The sequence below is a fragment of the Blastomyces gilchristii genome, assembly GCF_000003855.2.
Source record: "Blastomyces gilchristii SLH14081 genomic scaffold supercont1.4, whole genome shotgun sequence".
NCBI classification, from domain to species: Eukaryota; Fungi; Ascomycota; class Eurotiomycetes; order Onygenales; family Ajellomycetaceae; genus Blastomyces; species Blastomyces gilchristii.
Window position 1 is genome coordinate 1,715,922 of NW_003101679.1, and position 18,196 is coordinate 1,734,117.

The 18,196-nt window shown below is 35.1% G+C and overlaps 1 protein-coding gene across 1 annotated transcript; it reads left to right on the plus strand.

Moving 5' to 3' along the window:
* Positions 1-1,943: 1,943 nt before the first annotated feature.
* On the plus strand, positions 1,944-6,081 carry BDBG_02860 (uncharacterized protein). The gene is made up of 3 exons (XM_031720989.1): positions 1,944-2,104; positions 2,228-2,293; positions 2,610-6,081. Exon 3 carries the CDS (start codon positions 4,161-4,163, stop codon positions 4,614-4,616), a length of 456 nt encoding a protein of 151 aa, XP_031577348.1. The 5' UTR covers positions 1,944-2,104; positions 2,228-2,293; positions 2,610-4,160; the 3' UTR covers positions 4,617-6,081.
* Positions 6,082-18,196: the final 12,115 nt, after the last annotated feature.

Genomic DNA, 18,196 nt, shown 5'->3' on the forward strand with positions numbered 1-18,196 from the left:
ATAACAAAAAAAAGGACTTATTAATCCTTCCCCATTATTAACGTCTAGCCTCTCGCCGGACATGGGCTAGCTGGTGGGCTTTTGGGCGGGGGAGGTCTGGGCAGAATGTCGTTCAGCGCTCTGTCGTCAAGCCCCTACGTTTGGGGCAGTTGATCCCCTGCGGCCAAACAACTATAGGCTAAATCTACCAGGGTAGGATTTAGTTCAGCCTGGGTTCCTCATTCTGATGACATCACCATCCGCTCCTGGGACCTGGGGGTGGACGATCCTTTTCTCGCCGCATCCATCCATTGGCACTGGCAGTAATTCCAATCTTCGTTCTGAGTCGTTGCCCTGCCTCGAGTTGCGAAGCGGGGCTGTAAATGATTAAAGAGATCCCGCACCCCGCTAGCCATGTTATTTATTGGGAGGGGGACATTTCGTCATCACAGTAAGGACTCGCCTAGACCCCTAACCCATTATCAAGACACTTACGTCGTGTCGTATGCTGGCAGATAAGATTGCTATTTCTCACGGCAACACGGCTAGAGAAATCAAACACTATGTCTGCATGGCAGTAATGATGATGGCGCCGCCATTTTATTGGAACTATCTGTCAGGAATCGTTAGTTACCCTAACTTTAGCTAAAGGAAACCAGAAGCAAACCAAAAATAAAAAATAAAGAAATATAAACAAAGAGGTGATGGAAGCAGGGTTCAAGTCCGGGGGCCAAGAGGGCTGAGAGGAGTTAACCCATCGCCTGGGGGATATACAGAAGTTTGACCCACTTTTCTGGACACATCTTCGCAACTTTATTAGTGCTTCCTCTAAAATAAACAACCCACATCACGCATAGTACACAAAAATTACTAATACAGTGTGACTGTCTCTCATAATTTTCATATTTCGCTCATTTTAGCTCTTTCTGCCCCCACCACACCAGCCACAACTTCTCAAAATAGGTACCTTTTGTATGAATATCTCATACAAAAGGTACCTGTCAACTCATATATCCACAACATCAGGTACGAGTAGAATATTAAAAAAAAAAAAAAATAAATAAATACATCAATTATTCTTATTTTGCATAATGGCTATAATTTAGTAGCAAATTTACTGGTGATTTTGAAGTTAGTAGTAAAACTTTAATATATTTAAATTCTTATATTCTCTGCTCAATATACATATCATGAATCTGATGTTGTGTTGAAGATATTAATTTTTTTAGGTATCTTTTATATGGTGAGCCCATACAAAAGATACATTGGTCATAGCGCTGTAACCCGCCATCTCCTCGAAACTCAAACAAACCAAGGATTGCTACCCCATACTACCATTAAATGCTCGTACGAATTCTTCAGGCTATCAGACATCCCGGATTCCAATTGTATTGCCACTTCTTTTTTGTAGAGAGCCACCCTCGATCCCATGAGAAGGCATCATTCATTATCGGCTTGACTCACTTCCATCTCATATTAGAAAATGTCGAGGGCAACAATAACAAGGCAGAAGGAGGTTTGGACGATCAGAGAGCTTCTCCACAAACGCAAGGAACCCCGTCCCAAGCCTGTCGAGTAAGATTTTCTTTGATCTATCTTTTCTGTGTCTTCCAGGGTTGGCATGTCTGGTCTGACTAATCATCTATCGAACCAATCGACCGTTGATAACACTCTGCGCTCATGTTTTCATACAACGAAACGTCGTTGCTTTCGGACTTAGTGCTTCTGACAGAGTAGCACAGAAAAAAATATATGTAAATACAAATAATTCTTTTGGCCTTCAATTGCTCAGCAGAGTTGACAGCCTGGAACCCTTTGGGTCACAGAGCATTATCTAATTTGCCATCTGTTGACAAAAGTGGAATGGCTCGGCCCGTTAAAGGCAGCGGTGGTGACCAAGCTCTTTTGCTTAGTAGTTGCACCATCGAAGTAAACTTCACCTTAATTTTTAGCCTCGTCCTTCTACTTCTACATGATTGTACTTTGTATTGATATCAATATGGGTATGGAGTCTAATATGACGGGGGAACTCCCTTTGTCATATCATATACTGAGTATACAGCGGAGAGAATACGGACTTTGAGATCTCTCAAAAGGAAATATAAATATTCCCAGGATAACTCAGGTGGGTTTCCCCATCCGTAGACTTTGCTGAAACCTTGCCCAAATCCGCCTCCGATCGGCAGCCACAAATCGTGGCAGGAATGAACCTCCCAGAGCTAGTGAGTTGACTAAAGCGTTCATGCAGGACAAAAATGAAGGCTGGCATGGTAAAAGGTGCAGACCTGTAGAACAGAAAAGGACATCAAGGTTGGTACGTATCCTAATTGGGAAGTTTTCCGATCATCCTCCGCAGATCCACGGAGCTTCTTGATCTCACTCCACACCATTCGGCCATCATACATGACTTGGTGTTGATCGTGAGGCGCTTCTTGCATACCCGCGACCTTTTCTTTTCCTTCTTTTGCTTTTTCTGTTCCTTTCCTATCCAATCTCGTTCCGGTTGGTCGTTTTGGGAAGAATGATCATGGCTAAAATGGGCCGGGTCAGTCGGCAACCGAAAAGGAAGGGAAACTAAAGGTAGCCCAGTTTCCCCCAAGCACTTGGTAAAAAGGTACATTACATGATAGACTGAAGTCCGCTACGCCGCACTGATCCCTAAGACCTTGGGTCTTTACTAAACAGCGAGTGGGGAAAATAAAGTTACCTACCTAGTTAAACTTGTGGATGAACTGGGAAAAATGATTGTCAAGTTGATTCATTCTCTTTGTCTACAAGTTATGGCTCGTTTTCGCCCCTGAAAAGAAGCAACTCAAACCAGAGGGTAGTTCACTACCTAACGGAGTACGGATGCCCCCGGAAGAAGTTTTGTCTCGCCTCACACTAAGAATTTAAACTGAAATAAATACTGATCCTAGCATTAAGTATTGCCGTTCCATCTCACATCAAGAGAGTTTGACTCTTAGAATTAGAGACCAATACCCCCTGGCTTGCTCACTAGCTCACCGCCCAAATCTCAGATGGTCTGGCCTACCGAGAGATTCGTTGCATTAGAAACCATATTTCAATATAATTTCTTAGCGTGAGGCAAAATTTTCCACAGAGGCCTCTGTAGGTGGCTGGCCAATGGTCCAGACTAATCGGTATGGTATCTGAGAGGACTCCTTGCTGAGTTGCGGTCTTGATTCCGCCCCTGAGTGTCATGAGGTATCAAACGTACTGTACCTCGCACTTTGCCTTCCCCAGACACCATCCCTGGGATAGCGATATTCGAATTTCTATTCGTCACCGTCGGCAACTACGACAAAACTCTCCATCACGCTGGAAACCAATGGCCAACTTCAACCAAGTGGGAGAATCGAGGCGCGTGGGCAAACAAGGGTCCTTAACCTTTTCCCAACGGTCAGCCAGCACTGCAGATCAGCTGGAAAAAGCAAATTAAATAAACGACTGGTTTGAATGCTGAATATTTTTCCCGGTTCGTTGATCAGGAGAGGGAGGGCTGGCCGATTCAGAACTGAAGGAAAGGCGCCCCCTCGGGGCGCGGAACACCCCTCCCCTCCCCCAACCCCCTTCTTTCAACCTCATGCTCCTCTTTGATTGATCGATCCTGATGGCGGAGGCTGTTTTAGTGCAAGTTCCTCCAGTCCAAACTCCTCAAAGGGAACCAAGATTTTCCCAGGAACGTGTTTTTATAGATTATCAAGTGGGGTTCTCAATTCATCTCACAATGCGTGAGGTCCAGCTCGCCCGGCTCGTTTTCTTTTCTTTTTTACCCCAGATGAGCTGCAGAAAAAACAATTATTCGCAGAGACAGAATCAGGGTGATTCAGTGGCTGATGTACTCTGTATGGGTGAGCGACAGGCGCTAAGAGCAGCCAAGATTGCTAGGGGTTACCTTGACGATTACATTGTGGCTTCTCTTAGGGCCCTGGAAGGAAGTACCTTCCATGTTACTCTGTACTTCGTCTAGATTTTGCTTATTTTCCATTTTCCTGGTCTTCTCTGTCCTGGCTGCAAAGAATGGGGGGAATAATGTTTTGCTTCGACCGCGGATAACATATGGTTCTTGTTCCCTTTTTGGGCCAGCCAGAATCCCTGCCAACAGCCCGACAACTTGGTTCTGCAGATGTGACGGCAAAGCAAAATAAAATAATAAAATAAAATGAGTCAAAGGCAGCATGGGCGAAACACATATACGCAGTAGCATCGCCTTTCAGGGAATCCTGTCAAAGCATCTTCGGGGTGGACGCGCCGTTCTGTTCTTTCGCCTGGGCATCCAAAATAAGCCACAAGTGATAGCCGGTGGTATTACAGGCTTCGAGCCTAACTTAACACCGACTCATTCACAAGGCCCAACAATCCTTGCATTCTGCATACAAAATCGCCACCTCCTCATTTTCCAGCGCATCTTCATCCCCCCTTCCGCATCAATCCATAATCGAAGGATACAGACCAGCCTTTTACGGAGGTTGTTCCGCGCAATAAGAGGGCTAGGCCAAAGAAGCTCTTTTTTGCGATCCTCACATCCACAACAACGCAAGAGCATCTGCAAATTGATGGCTTCCCCTTTTCTCACGGAGTTTCAGTGTCTTCGACTGTCTCGGCCCAGCCCCGATAAATTCTGGACCGAATGAAGACGTTCCCGAAAAGCTAAAGGCCATCCAGCCACACCCCCAAGACTTTGAGGCTCCAGGGTCTGTTCCCTATTCCACTCTGATTCTGTGAATCCAGCCGCGTAAAGACTACATACAAGGGGGCAGAAGAGAACGACAAGTCAATAAAATTAAGCAAAAAAAATAAAAAAAATAAATGGACCTAGACCAAGCCACAGGCAGAGAAGAAAAGAAGAGCACTGCTCGACTCTGTTCTCGACCGGTGATGAATCATGGATCCTCTACTCCTACTCCACTGTTATCATGAAGAGCACTCGTGATGTCTCGCTCTCTAGTTCATTCAATTAATTGATTCAAAGGGCGGCGGACAAGAGGGGCAAAAGAAATCGAGGACGCGTCAGTCGAGCGCACCATGCAGTGCTAGTAGCTGCCAATTATGCTGCTGATTAGCGGCGAGGAGTTCTGATTTGCGCTCTCCCATTCCTTAAGCGCTCTGCAGTTTGCAGAGATGAACAGAGCGCATGGGCGGAATGCGGCCTTACAGTGAGAGCATCCATTTATTAATTCATTCATTTCACATTTTTATCAGATGTTTGTGGCACACAGAGAGAGGTACACTTTTCAAAAGGCCCAGCTTGAACAACGTTGTATGAAGTAGTTCATCACATCCTTTCCACGGACACCTTTGCGCCTAAGAACAACTTGAACAGGGGAAATTTCCAGATTCATGATCTATTATACTTTTTCTTGGCCCAGGCCTGTTTCTCAAATGTCCTCGAGAGCAAAAAGGAACCTGCACTCGCACTCTTAACTCTATGCGACCTGCAGTACGGGATGCGCACGGACCTCTGGATGAGGATAGCCTCGAGAGAAGCAGGGACCATGTGCAGCTTTCTCGGTGGTACAGCTCTTAAGGTTCGGGAGGATACCAGCCCTTACCTGAATCTACTCTGTAAAAGTGCCTAGGGGGACCCGAATACAGACAAGTTGATGAGGTCATCGTACATCTATATGTACAGATCGGGAACGGCCACTCAACTTGTGTCTTGGAGGATAACGTTGTTGTGTTGTAATCTAACTACGCGAGTTACACTAAATAGGTTGGGGTGGCACGTGACTAGGGTAGGTGTCATACCATACGGGAAGAACGTAGGGTTAATTTACGGTGATTACACCGTGGATCCACCATTCCACCCGTGTCACGTGTCGCCGATTGTAACACATGTTCCATCATTATATTCAGTGACACATCACTGAATATTAAATGTCAAGATGGCATTGAAACAGCACAGGACTTCTTGACATTATCAGGGGACAGCTCAGTCATCATATAATCAGTGAATGTCATCATCAAGATACTACTGAGATACTGTGAGCCATGATATACTGTTCTGTTAGTGAAATCAATACTTGTATACTATTCAGCTAGACTAGTTAACTACTTTATACAAATCAAATTACTATCTAAAGAAATAAGATATCTCAAGTGCAATATAAATATCTTATTATTCAAGATTTATACACTAAATAATCATTATTATCATCAGTATTTAGTATTGAAATATTATATAATACTGTCTTTTGAATCACTGAAAGCCTGATAATAGTATAACTATCAGAATTCTCTTATAAAATCAGCAGATTCAGCAGATAATTCTGTCTGATATAATGTAGAGAAGTAAGTGTAAAGAAAATCTACTTAATTCTTCTTATTTCATGAATAAAAATAGTTATAATTCAGTCAAGATCAGTTCTCTGATATTGAAGAATATTTCTCTTTATAAGAGAGATTCAGTAAATATACTCTCTGATTTATATATTAATAAGTTAATAACTGATTGATTAATTAGTTGAAGAGATATACTGAACTGAGAATATTAACTTATTATAGAAAAGAATCAGACAGTGATTTAGTTTTAAAACTGAGAACTTATTTTAATCAGTGTTATAGAATTCTCATAGATTATTAAGAAATGAATAAAGTAATTCAAGCTTGAAGAGATTTATAAATTATATATTAACTTTCTCTGATATCTTACTTAATAATAGATGAACAGAATCAGAAGTCAACTGCAGATAGATTTTAACAGTTTTATCATCAGCATCACCACGAACTCGCTCGATTTTTCGAATAAGAACCCGCTGATAGATCCATCAAAAAGCCCTCAATCATACAAGCATTCTGACCCCATCGCCGACCGCATACCCTGTGTGGTGGTGGAGTTATCCAGCCAAATGTGAACTGGATATTGTTTGAAACTCCTGTGTGGGATTATCCCCCATTCTCCCCTATCACACCACAACCCCGGGTCAAAGTGCCATACAAATTGTAAGGTGAAGAGACCTAGTCATATGCATCAATCTTCTCAATTTTGAAAGATCCCTGATCTGTAGTTGTGAAGATATCTGAGAAGTGATCTCTGTGAAAACCCTGTTCATCTTTGATGTTTCAAAACATCAACACTAAGTTTCACTCTCATACCGCCCTTTCTAATCTGGCCCATTCTCAGCAGAAAAATACAAAAAGATATCTCAGTAATAATATTAAGTATATAATTAACAGTTACTTCTGAAGTGCAATCTCTGCAGTCTGTCTTCAGTGTATCTAGACATCAATGCCAAGTCTCACCCTTATACTACCTCTCTCAATCTGGCTCATCTTCAACAGAAAAGTACAAAAAGATACCTCAGTAACTGTGCTCAATACATAATTAATAGATATAACAACTATAAAATCAGTATACTTCAAGATCTGACTGAGCCTTTGATCTCTGCACAGTGAGATATATTAAATCTAGTTTTAATATCTTAATATTCAATAGATTCTGCAAGGAATTAAGCACAGTAATACTAGATTTCTATTGAATTTGAGAATTAACTCTATATTGATATAATTATTGATAAAGTCTTCTATTTTGAGATATAAATAATCAGTTTCTCTACATCTCACTGACAATATTTATATTATTATATAGAAACAGACTTATATTCTCTATAATATCAAGACTCTGAAGAGAGAAAGTCTTGATAGAGAGTATACAGTAGTACATATCTTAGCAGTTTCTATCTCATTCTTCTGCAGCAGTTAATACAAAAAAAAGATTTTAGAAATAGTTTTTTACTTCTCTTGAAAAAGTAAGGTGTTTTTCTCTGAGTTTTATACAATATTCTTACAAAGAATTAAAAACAGAGTTATTTTCTGTCATAATTTTATATTCTTTTAAGTAAGAATTACTTTTTCAGTGACTGAAGAGCTTTTATTAATACTTAATTCTTTTTTACACTCTTTATTAACTGATTTGAGTTGCACACTTATTGTGTGAGAAGAATTGAATAATTTAGAATAAAATTGAATAGTTTTAATTAATTTCTCTGCAAAAAATTAATTTATTTTTTATCAGTTTTTCTCTTAAAAACTGTTATATTATCTGATTTACTATTAATTGATATCATACTTTTTCTCACTGTATTCTAAGAAAGAGATTGTAAAGATTTTATTGATTTATCTTAAAAATCAATTTTAGTTTATTAGATTCTCTTCAAAAATCTAATCTAGTTACTGAACTAGTGTGAAAAAAATCAGGTGTTTTATACACAAAAGTCTGTTATTCTTCTTTTGAAATAGTCTGATCAACTTTTCAATTGAAAACAGACTTAGAAACCTCTTAATTGAAACAGTCTGACTAACTTTTCAATTCAAAAGAGTTTAATAAATATCTCAATTGAATTAGTCTGATCAACTTTTCATTGAGTAAGAATAATGAGTTCAAAAGTACACTCAGTTCATGTGAAAAAAGATGCTTTCTCAAATGTTATTTCTGAGATTGAAATTCTGAAGAGAAGAAAGAAAGAAGAAATAGAGAAATAACAAGTTCTTGAAATACAGAAACTTGAAAAAGTAAGTAAAATTCTTGAAAAGCAGTATCTGAGTGAGATGAATGAAGAAGTTCTGTTAATTCTTCATACTCAGACTAGATAACTACAGGAAGTAATCAAGTTCAAACTTGAAATTTCAAACACAGTTTAAAAAACTTTGAAAATTTCTAATATAATCACTGACTCTTCAGTTTGCTCTTCTTTCTTTTCTACTTCTTCTTCTTCTTCTTCTTTAAATCAGAAGAAAATATATACTCAAGCAGCTGAATCTGCTATCTCTAAACCTGCTATCTCTAAATCTGCTATCTCAAAACCTGCTCAAAATTCTGAGAAAACTGAGAAGAATACTGCTCATACTTCTAGTGATAGAAGAGTGAAGAAAAAAATGTAAAAAGAGAAAAATCTTCAAATCTCCAGAAATAGAAGACTTATTCTCAAAGTCTCAAATCAGAACATATTGCAGAGAAATAAGCTAAACTCAAACCTTATTTTCAGAATTAGAAATGAAATCAATCAGCAGTTCTTTTCTCAGTTAATAACTGATATTGAAGTTTAAAAACCAGTTATAGCTTCAATTGAATCATTCTTCTTTGAAAACTTCATCATTCTGATCACAATGCCTGAATTCAGTGCAGAATTCCTTATTCAGAATGAGAATCTCTGAAAATCAGCAGTAGAATCTTTGTTAAACACAACAATTCTATCTAAGAGAGATGAAAAGTGAGATAAATTCATTCTTTATAATATTTCAGTTGAAATTTTTGACTGTGAAGAAGGAATACTACTTCTCAAAAATGAATTAGAAGAATACAACTCTATTCAACTGAGAAAAGAGCCTGTATAACTAAATTCAATTGAGTTCAGACAAAGCAGAAGAAATGCCTCTGTTCTAGTATATACAAAGACAATTGAACAGTTAATCAAGATATCAATTTAATCTAAGATTTGATATCATGTCTGACCCTGATATTCTGGTGAGTGACATTATAGATAAAGAAAATGAGGTTGATACTATACAGCTTATAAATATCTATAATGAAAAGTCATTGAAGAAATATAACAATATCTGAACAATTGATAGAGAATTTCTGAACATAACTTCATTGAGAAACTCTATAATTATAGAAGACTTCAATGCACATCATCTCTGATGAAATTCAGAATGCAAGAGAGCAGTGAGAGCTGATAATCTGATTGAATGAATCTTTGAGCATTTAATAGATTTGATTAATAAGTCTGATCAATAAACATTCTTTAGAAAAGATATGAAATAGAAGTCTATTATAGATCTAATCTTCATGTCACAAAATCTAATGAAAAGAAGACTTGTAAACTGATTTATTAATTCAAATAAGACATCAGAATCAGGTCATGAGATTATTTAATTTAATATTAAACTGAGTGAAAAACAAATGAGTGAAAATCCTCTTCTCTCTAATCAGTATAACTTTGAAAAAGCTGATTGAAAAGTAGTTAAAGAAAGTATAAAACTGTTAAAATCTGAAAGACAGAATGAGCTATATTGAAATTCTGGTCAAGATATCTCAAATGAAATGCTTGAGAATAGAGTGAAGCTTATTACATCTATTATTCTAACAAGTGTTAGAGATAATATTTCAAAGAGAAAATCTTCTGAGTATTCAAAATCTTGATGAAATGAGAATATCTCATCTAAAAGAAAAGAATTGACTACTGCTAGAAGAGATTGAAAGAATGATGTAATATCTGATAAAGAGTTCAAAGCTGTCAGAAATGAATATTTTTCAGATATTAAAAGAGCTAAAACAGACTACTGAAATAAATTTCTTGAAGAAGCATAAGAGAAGAAAGTTTTTAAAGCTTTTAACTATACTAAAACAAGAAGTGTAGCAAAACTTTCAGCCTTAGAATATGAGTTTCAGAATAAATCATATACAGCAAACTCTTTTGAGAAAAAATGTCAAGCTTTCATAAGAATTCTCTATCAGAACTCATCAGATTCAGATTCAGATTCAGAGAAAGAGAATATATCACTTCTCAACTACATTGATGAAAATGACTGGAAATGGTCTGATCTTACACAAGATGAATTAGAGTCAGCTATCTTCTCAAGTTCTGTTAAAACTGCTGCAGGTTCTGATTCAATTAATCACTTGATTATTCAAAATACATAGTTCTACTTAAAGAATGAATATTTTGAGCTCTTTTTCAATCTCTTGAAAAATGAATATCATTCTGAATGCTGAAGAGAAGCCACTGAAGTGATTCTTGCAAAACCTAATAGAAAAACTTCAATTCCTAAGTCATATAGAGTAATATCTCTATTGAACTGCCTAGAAAAGGTTTTAGAAAAGATAATAGCTACTCAACTATCTTTTATAAGCTCTATAGATGATTCTCTTTTATTCAGTGAATAAATGAGAGATAGAAAACAGTATTCTGCAATTAACACTGTTCTCTCAGTTGTTTATAATATTCAAATAGCAAAGCATGAGGGCCTGGTCTCAACTGCAGTTTTTATTGATATAAAAGAAGCATTTGATCATGTTTCAAAGTCAAAGTTAATTCAGACATTGAAGATATTAAAACTGCCACTTTCTCTAATAAAATGAGTTAACTGTTTTATATCTAAAAGAAGTATATAACTCTTCTTTGATGAAATGAAACAAGACAAGACTGAGATAAAAATAGAAGTATCACAGAGATCTTCAATCTTACTCATTTTATTTGTAATATACACTGCATATCTATTCAAAAATAGAAATATGAGAATAGTGTGATCTTTAAGTTATATGAATGATATTGATCTAGTCTACAGCTTAAAAACTATTAAAGAGAATTTGAAAGTAATTGAAGAAGCTGCAAAGGAAATCTTTGTTAAAACAGGTATCAATTAAATTCAATTTAATATGAATAAAACTGAGTTAATTCATTTCTTTTCTAGATTCAATGAGAAAGAACTATCTCTAACTCTTTTAAATAAAGAGATTAAACCCAGTGTAAATGTCAAATAATTAGAAGTATGATTAAACTTCAAGTTAAATTTTAAATATCACATTCAACAAAGAACTGTCAAGGCAGAAAGACTATTGAACAACATAATCAGACTATTAAATACAGAGAGAGGTCTATTCTTCCAGGCTATGAGACAGTTATATATAGCCTGTATTACATCAGTGGCTGATTATGAAGTTCAAGTTTGATGAAATAATCAAGAGAATTTCACTGAACTCTTTCAAAGTCTGCAAAACAGAGTCTTGAGAAGAATTCTGAGAGCATTCAAATCATCTTCTATTAAAGCAATGGAAATTGAAGCTTCAATTCCTTCTCCTGCTATTAGATTTGAAAAGGCCTGTATGAACTATGCTCTGAGAGTTGTAAAGATGAGCTCAAATCATATAATCAGAGAAAGAGTCTCTTCTTCATTTCCATCAATTAACTCTGGAAATGAACTGGATTGGAATAGATTTCTTGATTGGAATGAAAATAATTCTTCAAAGAAAATGCCTTCTCAACTGTACAGACTATGCTGTCGTTCGGAACTCCTGCGTGGGATTATCCCCCATTCTCCCCTACCACACCACAACCCCGGGCCAAATTGCCATACAAATTGTAAGGTGAAGAGACCTAGCCGCATGCACCAATCTTCTCGATTTTGGAAGATCCCCGATCTGTAGTTGTGGAGATATCTGAGGAGCGCCCTCCGCGAAAACCCTGTCCATCTTTGATGTTCCAAAACACCAACGCCAAGTCCCACCCTTGTACCGCCCTTCCCAATCTGGCCCATCCCCGGCAGAAAAATACAAAACGATACCTTGGCAATAATATCAAGCACATAACCAACGGACAACGAGTCAACAGCACACCAACAACTATAAAATCAGTATATCCCAAGGTCTGACTGAGCCTTTGATCCCTGCACAGTGAGATATATTAAATCTAGTTTTAATATCTCAATATTCAATAGATTCTGCAAGAGATTGAGAACAGCAACACTAGATTTCTATTGAATTTGAGAATTAACTCTATATTGATATAATCATTGACAAAGTCTTCTATTTTGAGATATAAATAACCAGTTCCTCTACATCCCGCTGGCAATATTTATATTATTATATAGAAACAGACTTATATTCTCTATAATATCAAGACTCTGAAGAGGGAAAGTCTTGGTAGAGAGTATACAGTAGTGTATATCTTAGCAGTTTCTATCTCATTCTTCTGCAGCAGACAATGCATAAAAAAAAAAGATCTTAGAAATAGTTTTTTACTTCTCTTGAAAAAGTAAGGTGTTTTTCTCTGGGTTTTATACAATATTCTTACAAAGAATTAAAAACAGAGCTGTTTTCTATTATAATTTCATATTCTTTTAAGTAAGAATTACTTTTTCAGTGACTGAAGAGCTTTCATTAATACTTAATTCTTTTTTACACTCTTTATTAACTGATTTGAGTTGCACACTTGTTGTGTGAGGAGAATTGAATAATTTAGAATAAAATTGAATAGTTTTAATCAATTTCTCTGCAAAAAATTGATTTATTTTTTGTCAGTTTTTCTCTCAAAAACTGTCATATTATCTGATTTATTATCAATTGATATCATACTTTTTCTCACTGTATCTCAAGAAAGAGATTGTAAAGATTTTATTAATTTATCTCAAAAATCAATTTTAGTTTATTAGATTCTCTTCAAAAATCTAACCTAGTTACTGAACTAGTGTGAAAAAAATCAGGTGTTTTATACATAAAAGTCTTTTATTCTTCTTTTGAAACAGTCTGACCAACTTTTCAATTGAAAACAGACTTAGAAATATCTCAATTGAAACAGTCTGATCAACTTTTCATTGAGTGAAAACAATGAGTTCAAAAATACACTCAGTTGATATGGAAAAAGATGCTTTCTCAAATACTATTTCTGAGATTGAAATTCTGAAGAGAAGAAAGAAAGAAGAAATAGAGAAACAATAAGTTCTTGAAATACAGAAACTTGAAAAAGTAAGCAAGATTCTTGAAAAGCAGTATCTGAGTGAGATGAATGAAGAAGTTCTGTTAATTCTTCATGCTCAGGCTAGACAACTACAGGAGGTGATCAAGTTCAAACTTGGAATCTCAAACACAGTTCAAAAAACATTGAAAATTCCTAGTACAATCACTGACTCTTCATCTTACTCTTCTTCATTCTTTTTTCCTACTTCTTCTTCTTCTTTGAATCAGAAGAAAACATATGCTCAAGCAGCTGAATCTGCTGTCTCTAAACCTGCTGTCTCAAAACCTGCTCAAAATCCTGAGAAAACTGAGAAGAATACTGCTCATGCCCCTATTCATAGAAAAGTGAAAAAGAAAATGTAAAAAGAGAAAAACTTTCAAATCTTCAGAAATAGAAGACTTATTCTCAAAGTCTCAAATCAGAACATTCTGCAAAGAAACAAGCTAAACTCAAATCTCATTTTCATAATCAGAAATGAAATTAATCAGCGCCCTGGTGGCCGAATGTTAATGCGGCCACCCAGTAGCACCTTGGCGTGGGAAACCAAGGCGCGTGGGTTCGAAACCCGCAGGAATACATTAAATCCGGAACTCAAGCACCTCAGGTTTCTAATAAATACAGAGGTGTACAAATCGCTTCAATGAATTGCTCTATGTTCCTGGGCTGGGAAGTTATTATCGCATGTATCTAATTGTCACTCCTTTGTATTTTCCTATGTTCTTGTTATCTTGGCGTGGTCTCAACACCTGTATTTCCTCCTGTATAACCAACACTTGACCTGTATTTAACATCACGCAAGGACTCATCATAAGCTCCGCTTGCATATGAGTATAATGAAAGAATAATAATAATAATAATGAAATTAATCAGCAGTTCTTTTCTCAGTTGATGACTGATATTAAAGTTTAAAAACCAGTTATAGCTTCAATTGAGTCATCATTCTTTGAAAACTTCATCATTCTGACTACAATGCCTGAATTCAGTGCTGAATTCCTTATTCAGAATGAGAATCTCTGAAAGTCAGCAGTAGAATCTTTGTTAAACACAATAATTCTATCTGAAAGAGATGAAAAGTGAGATAAATTCATTCTTCATGATATTTCAGTTGAAATTTTTGACTGTGAAGAAGAAATGCTACTTCTCAAAAATGAATTGAAAGAATACAACTCTATTCAACTGAGAAAGAAGCCTGTATGACTAAATTCAATTAAGTTCAGACAAAGCAGGAGAAATGCCTCTGTTCTAGTATATATAAAAACACTTAAACAGTCAAAGATCTCTGAAGTAAGAGTAGCAGATTTGAAAATGAGAGTTCATGAATACAAAGACTCAAGAATGAATCTCAAAGCTCAAACATAGTATTCAAACTGTCAAAGATATGAACACTTTGTAATCTCATATTTTAGAGACTCAAAATATGCATTCTGTGTCAGAGATCATAAAACTAGTGAGTATAAATATGAAACATGCTCAAAAAGAGGTGAAATTTGTCAACATACTCTGCTTAAGTGCTCTAATTGCAAAGAAAAACATGCATCTAGCTCAAAAGAATGTATATTTACTTCTAGAACTCAAAAGAACTGGAGAAAAGATGAAGCTCAAAGTCAATCTAGAACTGAAGAGAAGAGTCAAATCAGTAGACTTATAACTACAAGCTTAAAAAGAAGAAACTCTCAACTATCTAAATCTTCAAACTCTAATTCTTCAGCTAAATGTAAACAGAATTTGAATCCTCAAACTTCTGTTAAGATTAGAGAATTGAGAAATGACTCTGATAATAAACTAGATATAATGCAAGCAGTTGAGATTTCTACTTTTAAGAATAGTTATAATCTACTATCTGATGATAGTGATTAGATTCTACTCTTCTCTCTTTTAGTATGAATATACAACAAAAACAATAAAAAAAAGTTTAAAAACTCTTCAAAAATCACATTTATTCAAAATAATGTGAATAGAAACTCAAATTGTATTTATTCTTATCTTCAAATTGCATTTAAATAAAAAGTTGATTTTATACTGCTTCAGGAGCCGAATTTTGATACTGAGCAAAAATATGTCATTTCTCATTCAAGCTACTACTGCTTTTTATCTCAAAAGTCTGAGATAAAGTCAAGAGTAGTGATCTATGAAAGAAAGAGATCAAGATATCAATTTAATCTAAGATTTGATATCATGTCTGACCCTAATATTCTGGTGAGTGATATTATAGATAAAGAAAATGAGTTTGATACTATACAGCTCATAAATATCTATAATGAAAAGTCATTGACAGAAGATAATAATATCTGAATAATTGATAGAGAATTTCTGAACATAACTTCATCAAGAAACTCTATAATTGCAGGAGATTTCAATGCACATTATCTCTGATAAAATTCAGAATGCAAGAGAGCAGTAAGAGCTGATAATCTAGTTGAATGAACCTTTGAGCATTCAATAGATTTGGTTAATAAGTCTAATCAATAAACATTCTTTAGAAAAGATATGAAACAGAAATCTATTATAGATCTAATCTTCATGTCATAAAATCTAATGAAAGGAAGACTTGTAAACTGATTTATTAATTCAAATGAGACATCAGGATCAGGTCATGAGATTATTCAATTTGAGATTGAACTGAGTGAAAAACAAATGAGTGAAAATCCTCTTCTCTCTAATCAGTTTAACTTTGAAAAAGCTGATTGAAAAGCAGTTGAAGAAAGTATAAAACTGTTAAAATCTGAAAGACAGAATGAGCTATATTGGAATTCTGGTCAAGATATCTCAAATGAAAGGCTTAAGAATAGAGTGAAGCTTATTACATCTATTATTCTAACAAGTGTTAGAGATAATATTTCAAAGAGAAAATCTTCTGAGTATTCAAAACCTTGATGAAATGAGAATATCTCATCTAAAAGAAAAGAATGAGCTACTGCTAGAAGAGATTGAAAGAATGATGTAATATCTGATGAAGAGTTCAAAGCTGTCAGAAATGAATATTTTTCAGATATTAAAAAAGCTAAAATAGACTGCTGGAATAAATTTCTTGAAGAAGCATAAGAAAAGGAAGTTTTTAAAGCTTTTAACTATACTAAAACAAGAAGTGTAGCAAAACTTCTAACCTTAGAATATGAGTTTCAGAATGAATCATATACAGCAAACTCTTTTGAGAAAAAATGTCAAGCTTTTATAAGAACTCTCTTTCAATACTCATCAGATTCAGATTCAGAGAAAGAGAATATATCACTTCTTAACTATATTGATGAAAATGACTGGGAATGGCCTGATCTTACTCAAGATGAATTAGAGTCAGCTATTTTCTCAAGTTCAGTTAAGACTGCTGCAGGGCCTGATTCAATTAATCACTTAATTATTCAAAATACATACTTCTACTTAAAGAATGAATATTTTGAGCTCTTTTTCAATCTCTTAAAAAATGAATATCATTCTGAATACTGAAGAGAAGTCACTGAAGTGATTCTTGTAAAGCCTAATAGAAAAACTTCAATTTCTAAGTTATATAGAGTAATATCTCTATTGAACTGTCTAGAAAAGGTTTTAGAAAAGATAATAGCTACTCAACTATCTTTTATAAGCTCTGTCAGTAATTCTCTTTTATTCAGTGAATAAATGAGAGATAGAAAACAGTGTTCTGTAATTGACACTGTTCTCTCAGTTATTCATGATATTCAAATAGCAAAGCATGAAGATCTGGTCTCAACTGCAGTTTTTATTGATATAAAAGAAGTATTTGATCATGTTTCAAAGTCAAAGCTAATTCAGACATTGAAGATGTTAAAACTGTCACTTTCTCTAATAAAATGAGTTAACTGTTTTATATCTAAAAGAATTATACAACTTTTCTTTGATGAAATGAAATAAGACAAGACTGAGATAAAAATAGAAGTATCACAAGAATCTTCAATCTCACTCATTTTATTTGTAATATACACTGCATATCTATTCAAGAATAGAAATATGAGAATAGTGAGATCTTCAAGTTATGTGAATGATATTGATCTAGTCTACAGCTCAAAAACTATCAAAGAGAATTTAAAAGTGATTGAAGAAGCTGCAAAGGAAATCTTTGTTAGAGCAGATATCAATCAAATTCAATTTAATATGAATAAAACTGAGTTAATTCATTTCTTTTCTAGATTCAATGAGAAAGAACTGTCTCTATCTCTTTTAAATAGAGAGATTAAACCCAGTGTAAATATCAAATGATTAGGAGTATGGTTAAACTTCAAGTTGAACTTTAAATATCACATTTAACAAAGAACTGTCAAGACAGAAAGGCTATTAAACAACATAATCAGACTATCAAATACAGAGAGAGGTCTATCCTTCCAGGCTATGAGACAGTTATATATAGCCTGTATTACATCAGTAGCTGATTATGAAGTTCAAGTTTAATGAAATAATCAAGGAAATTTCACTGAACTCTTTCAAAGTCTGCAAAACAGAGCCTTGAGAAGAATTCTGAGAGCATTCAAATCATCTCCTATTAAAGCAATGAAAATTGAAGCTTCAATTCCTTCTTCTGCTATTAGATTTGAAAAGGCCTGTATGAACTATGCTCTGAGAGTTATAAAGATGAGCTCAAATCATATAATCAGAGAAAGAGTCTCATCTTCATTTTCATCAATTAACTCTGGAAATGAACTGGATTAGAATAGATTTCTTGATTGAAATGAAAATGATTCTTCAAAGAAAATATCTTCTCAACTTTACAGACTATGCTCTTTGATTAAAAATCAATTTTCTTCTTTAAATGT

Bases quoted from the DNA above. Each gene is read 5' to 3' on its own strand.
- BDBG_02860 (XM_031720989.1), top strand. From the start codon at position 4,161: ATGGGCGAAACACATATACGCAGTAGCATCGCCTTTCAGGGAATCCTG.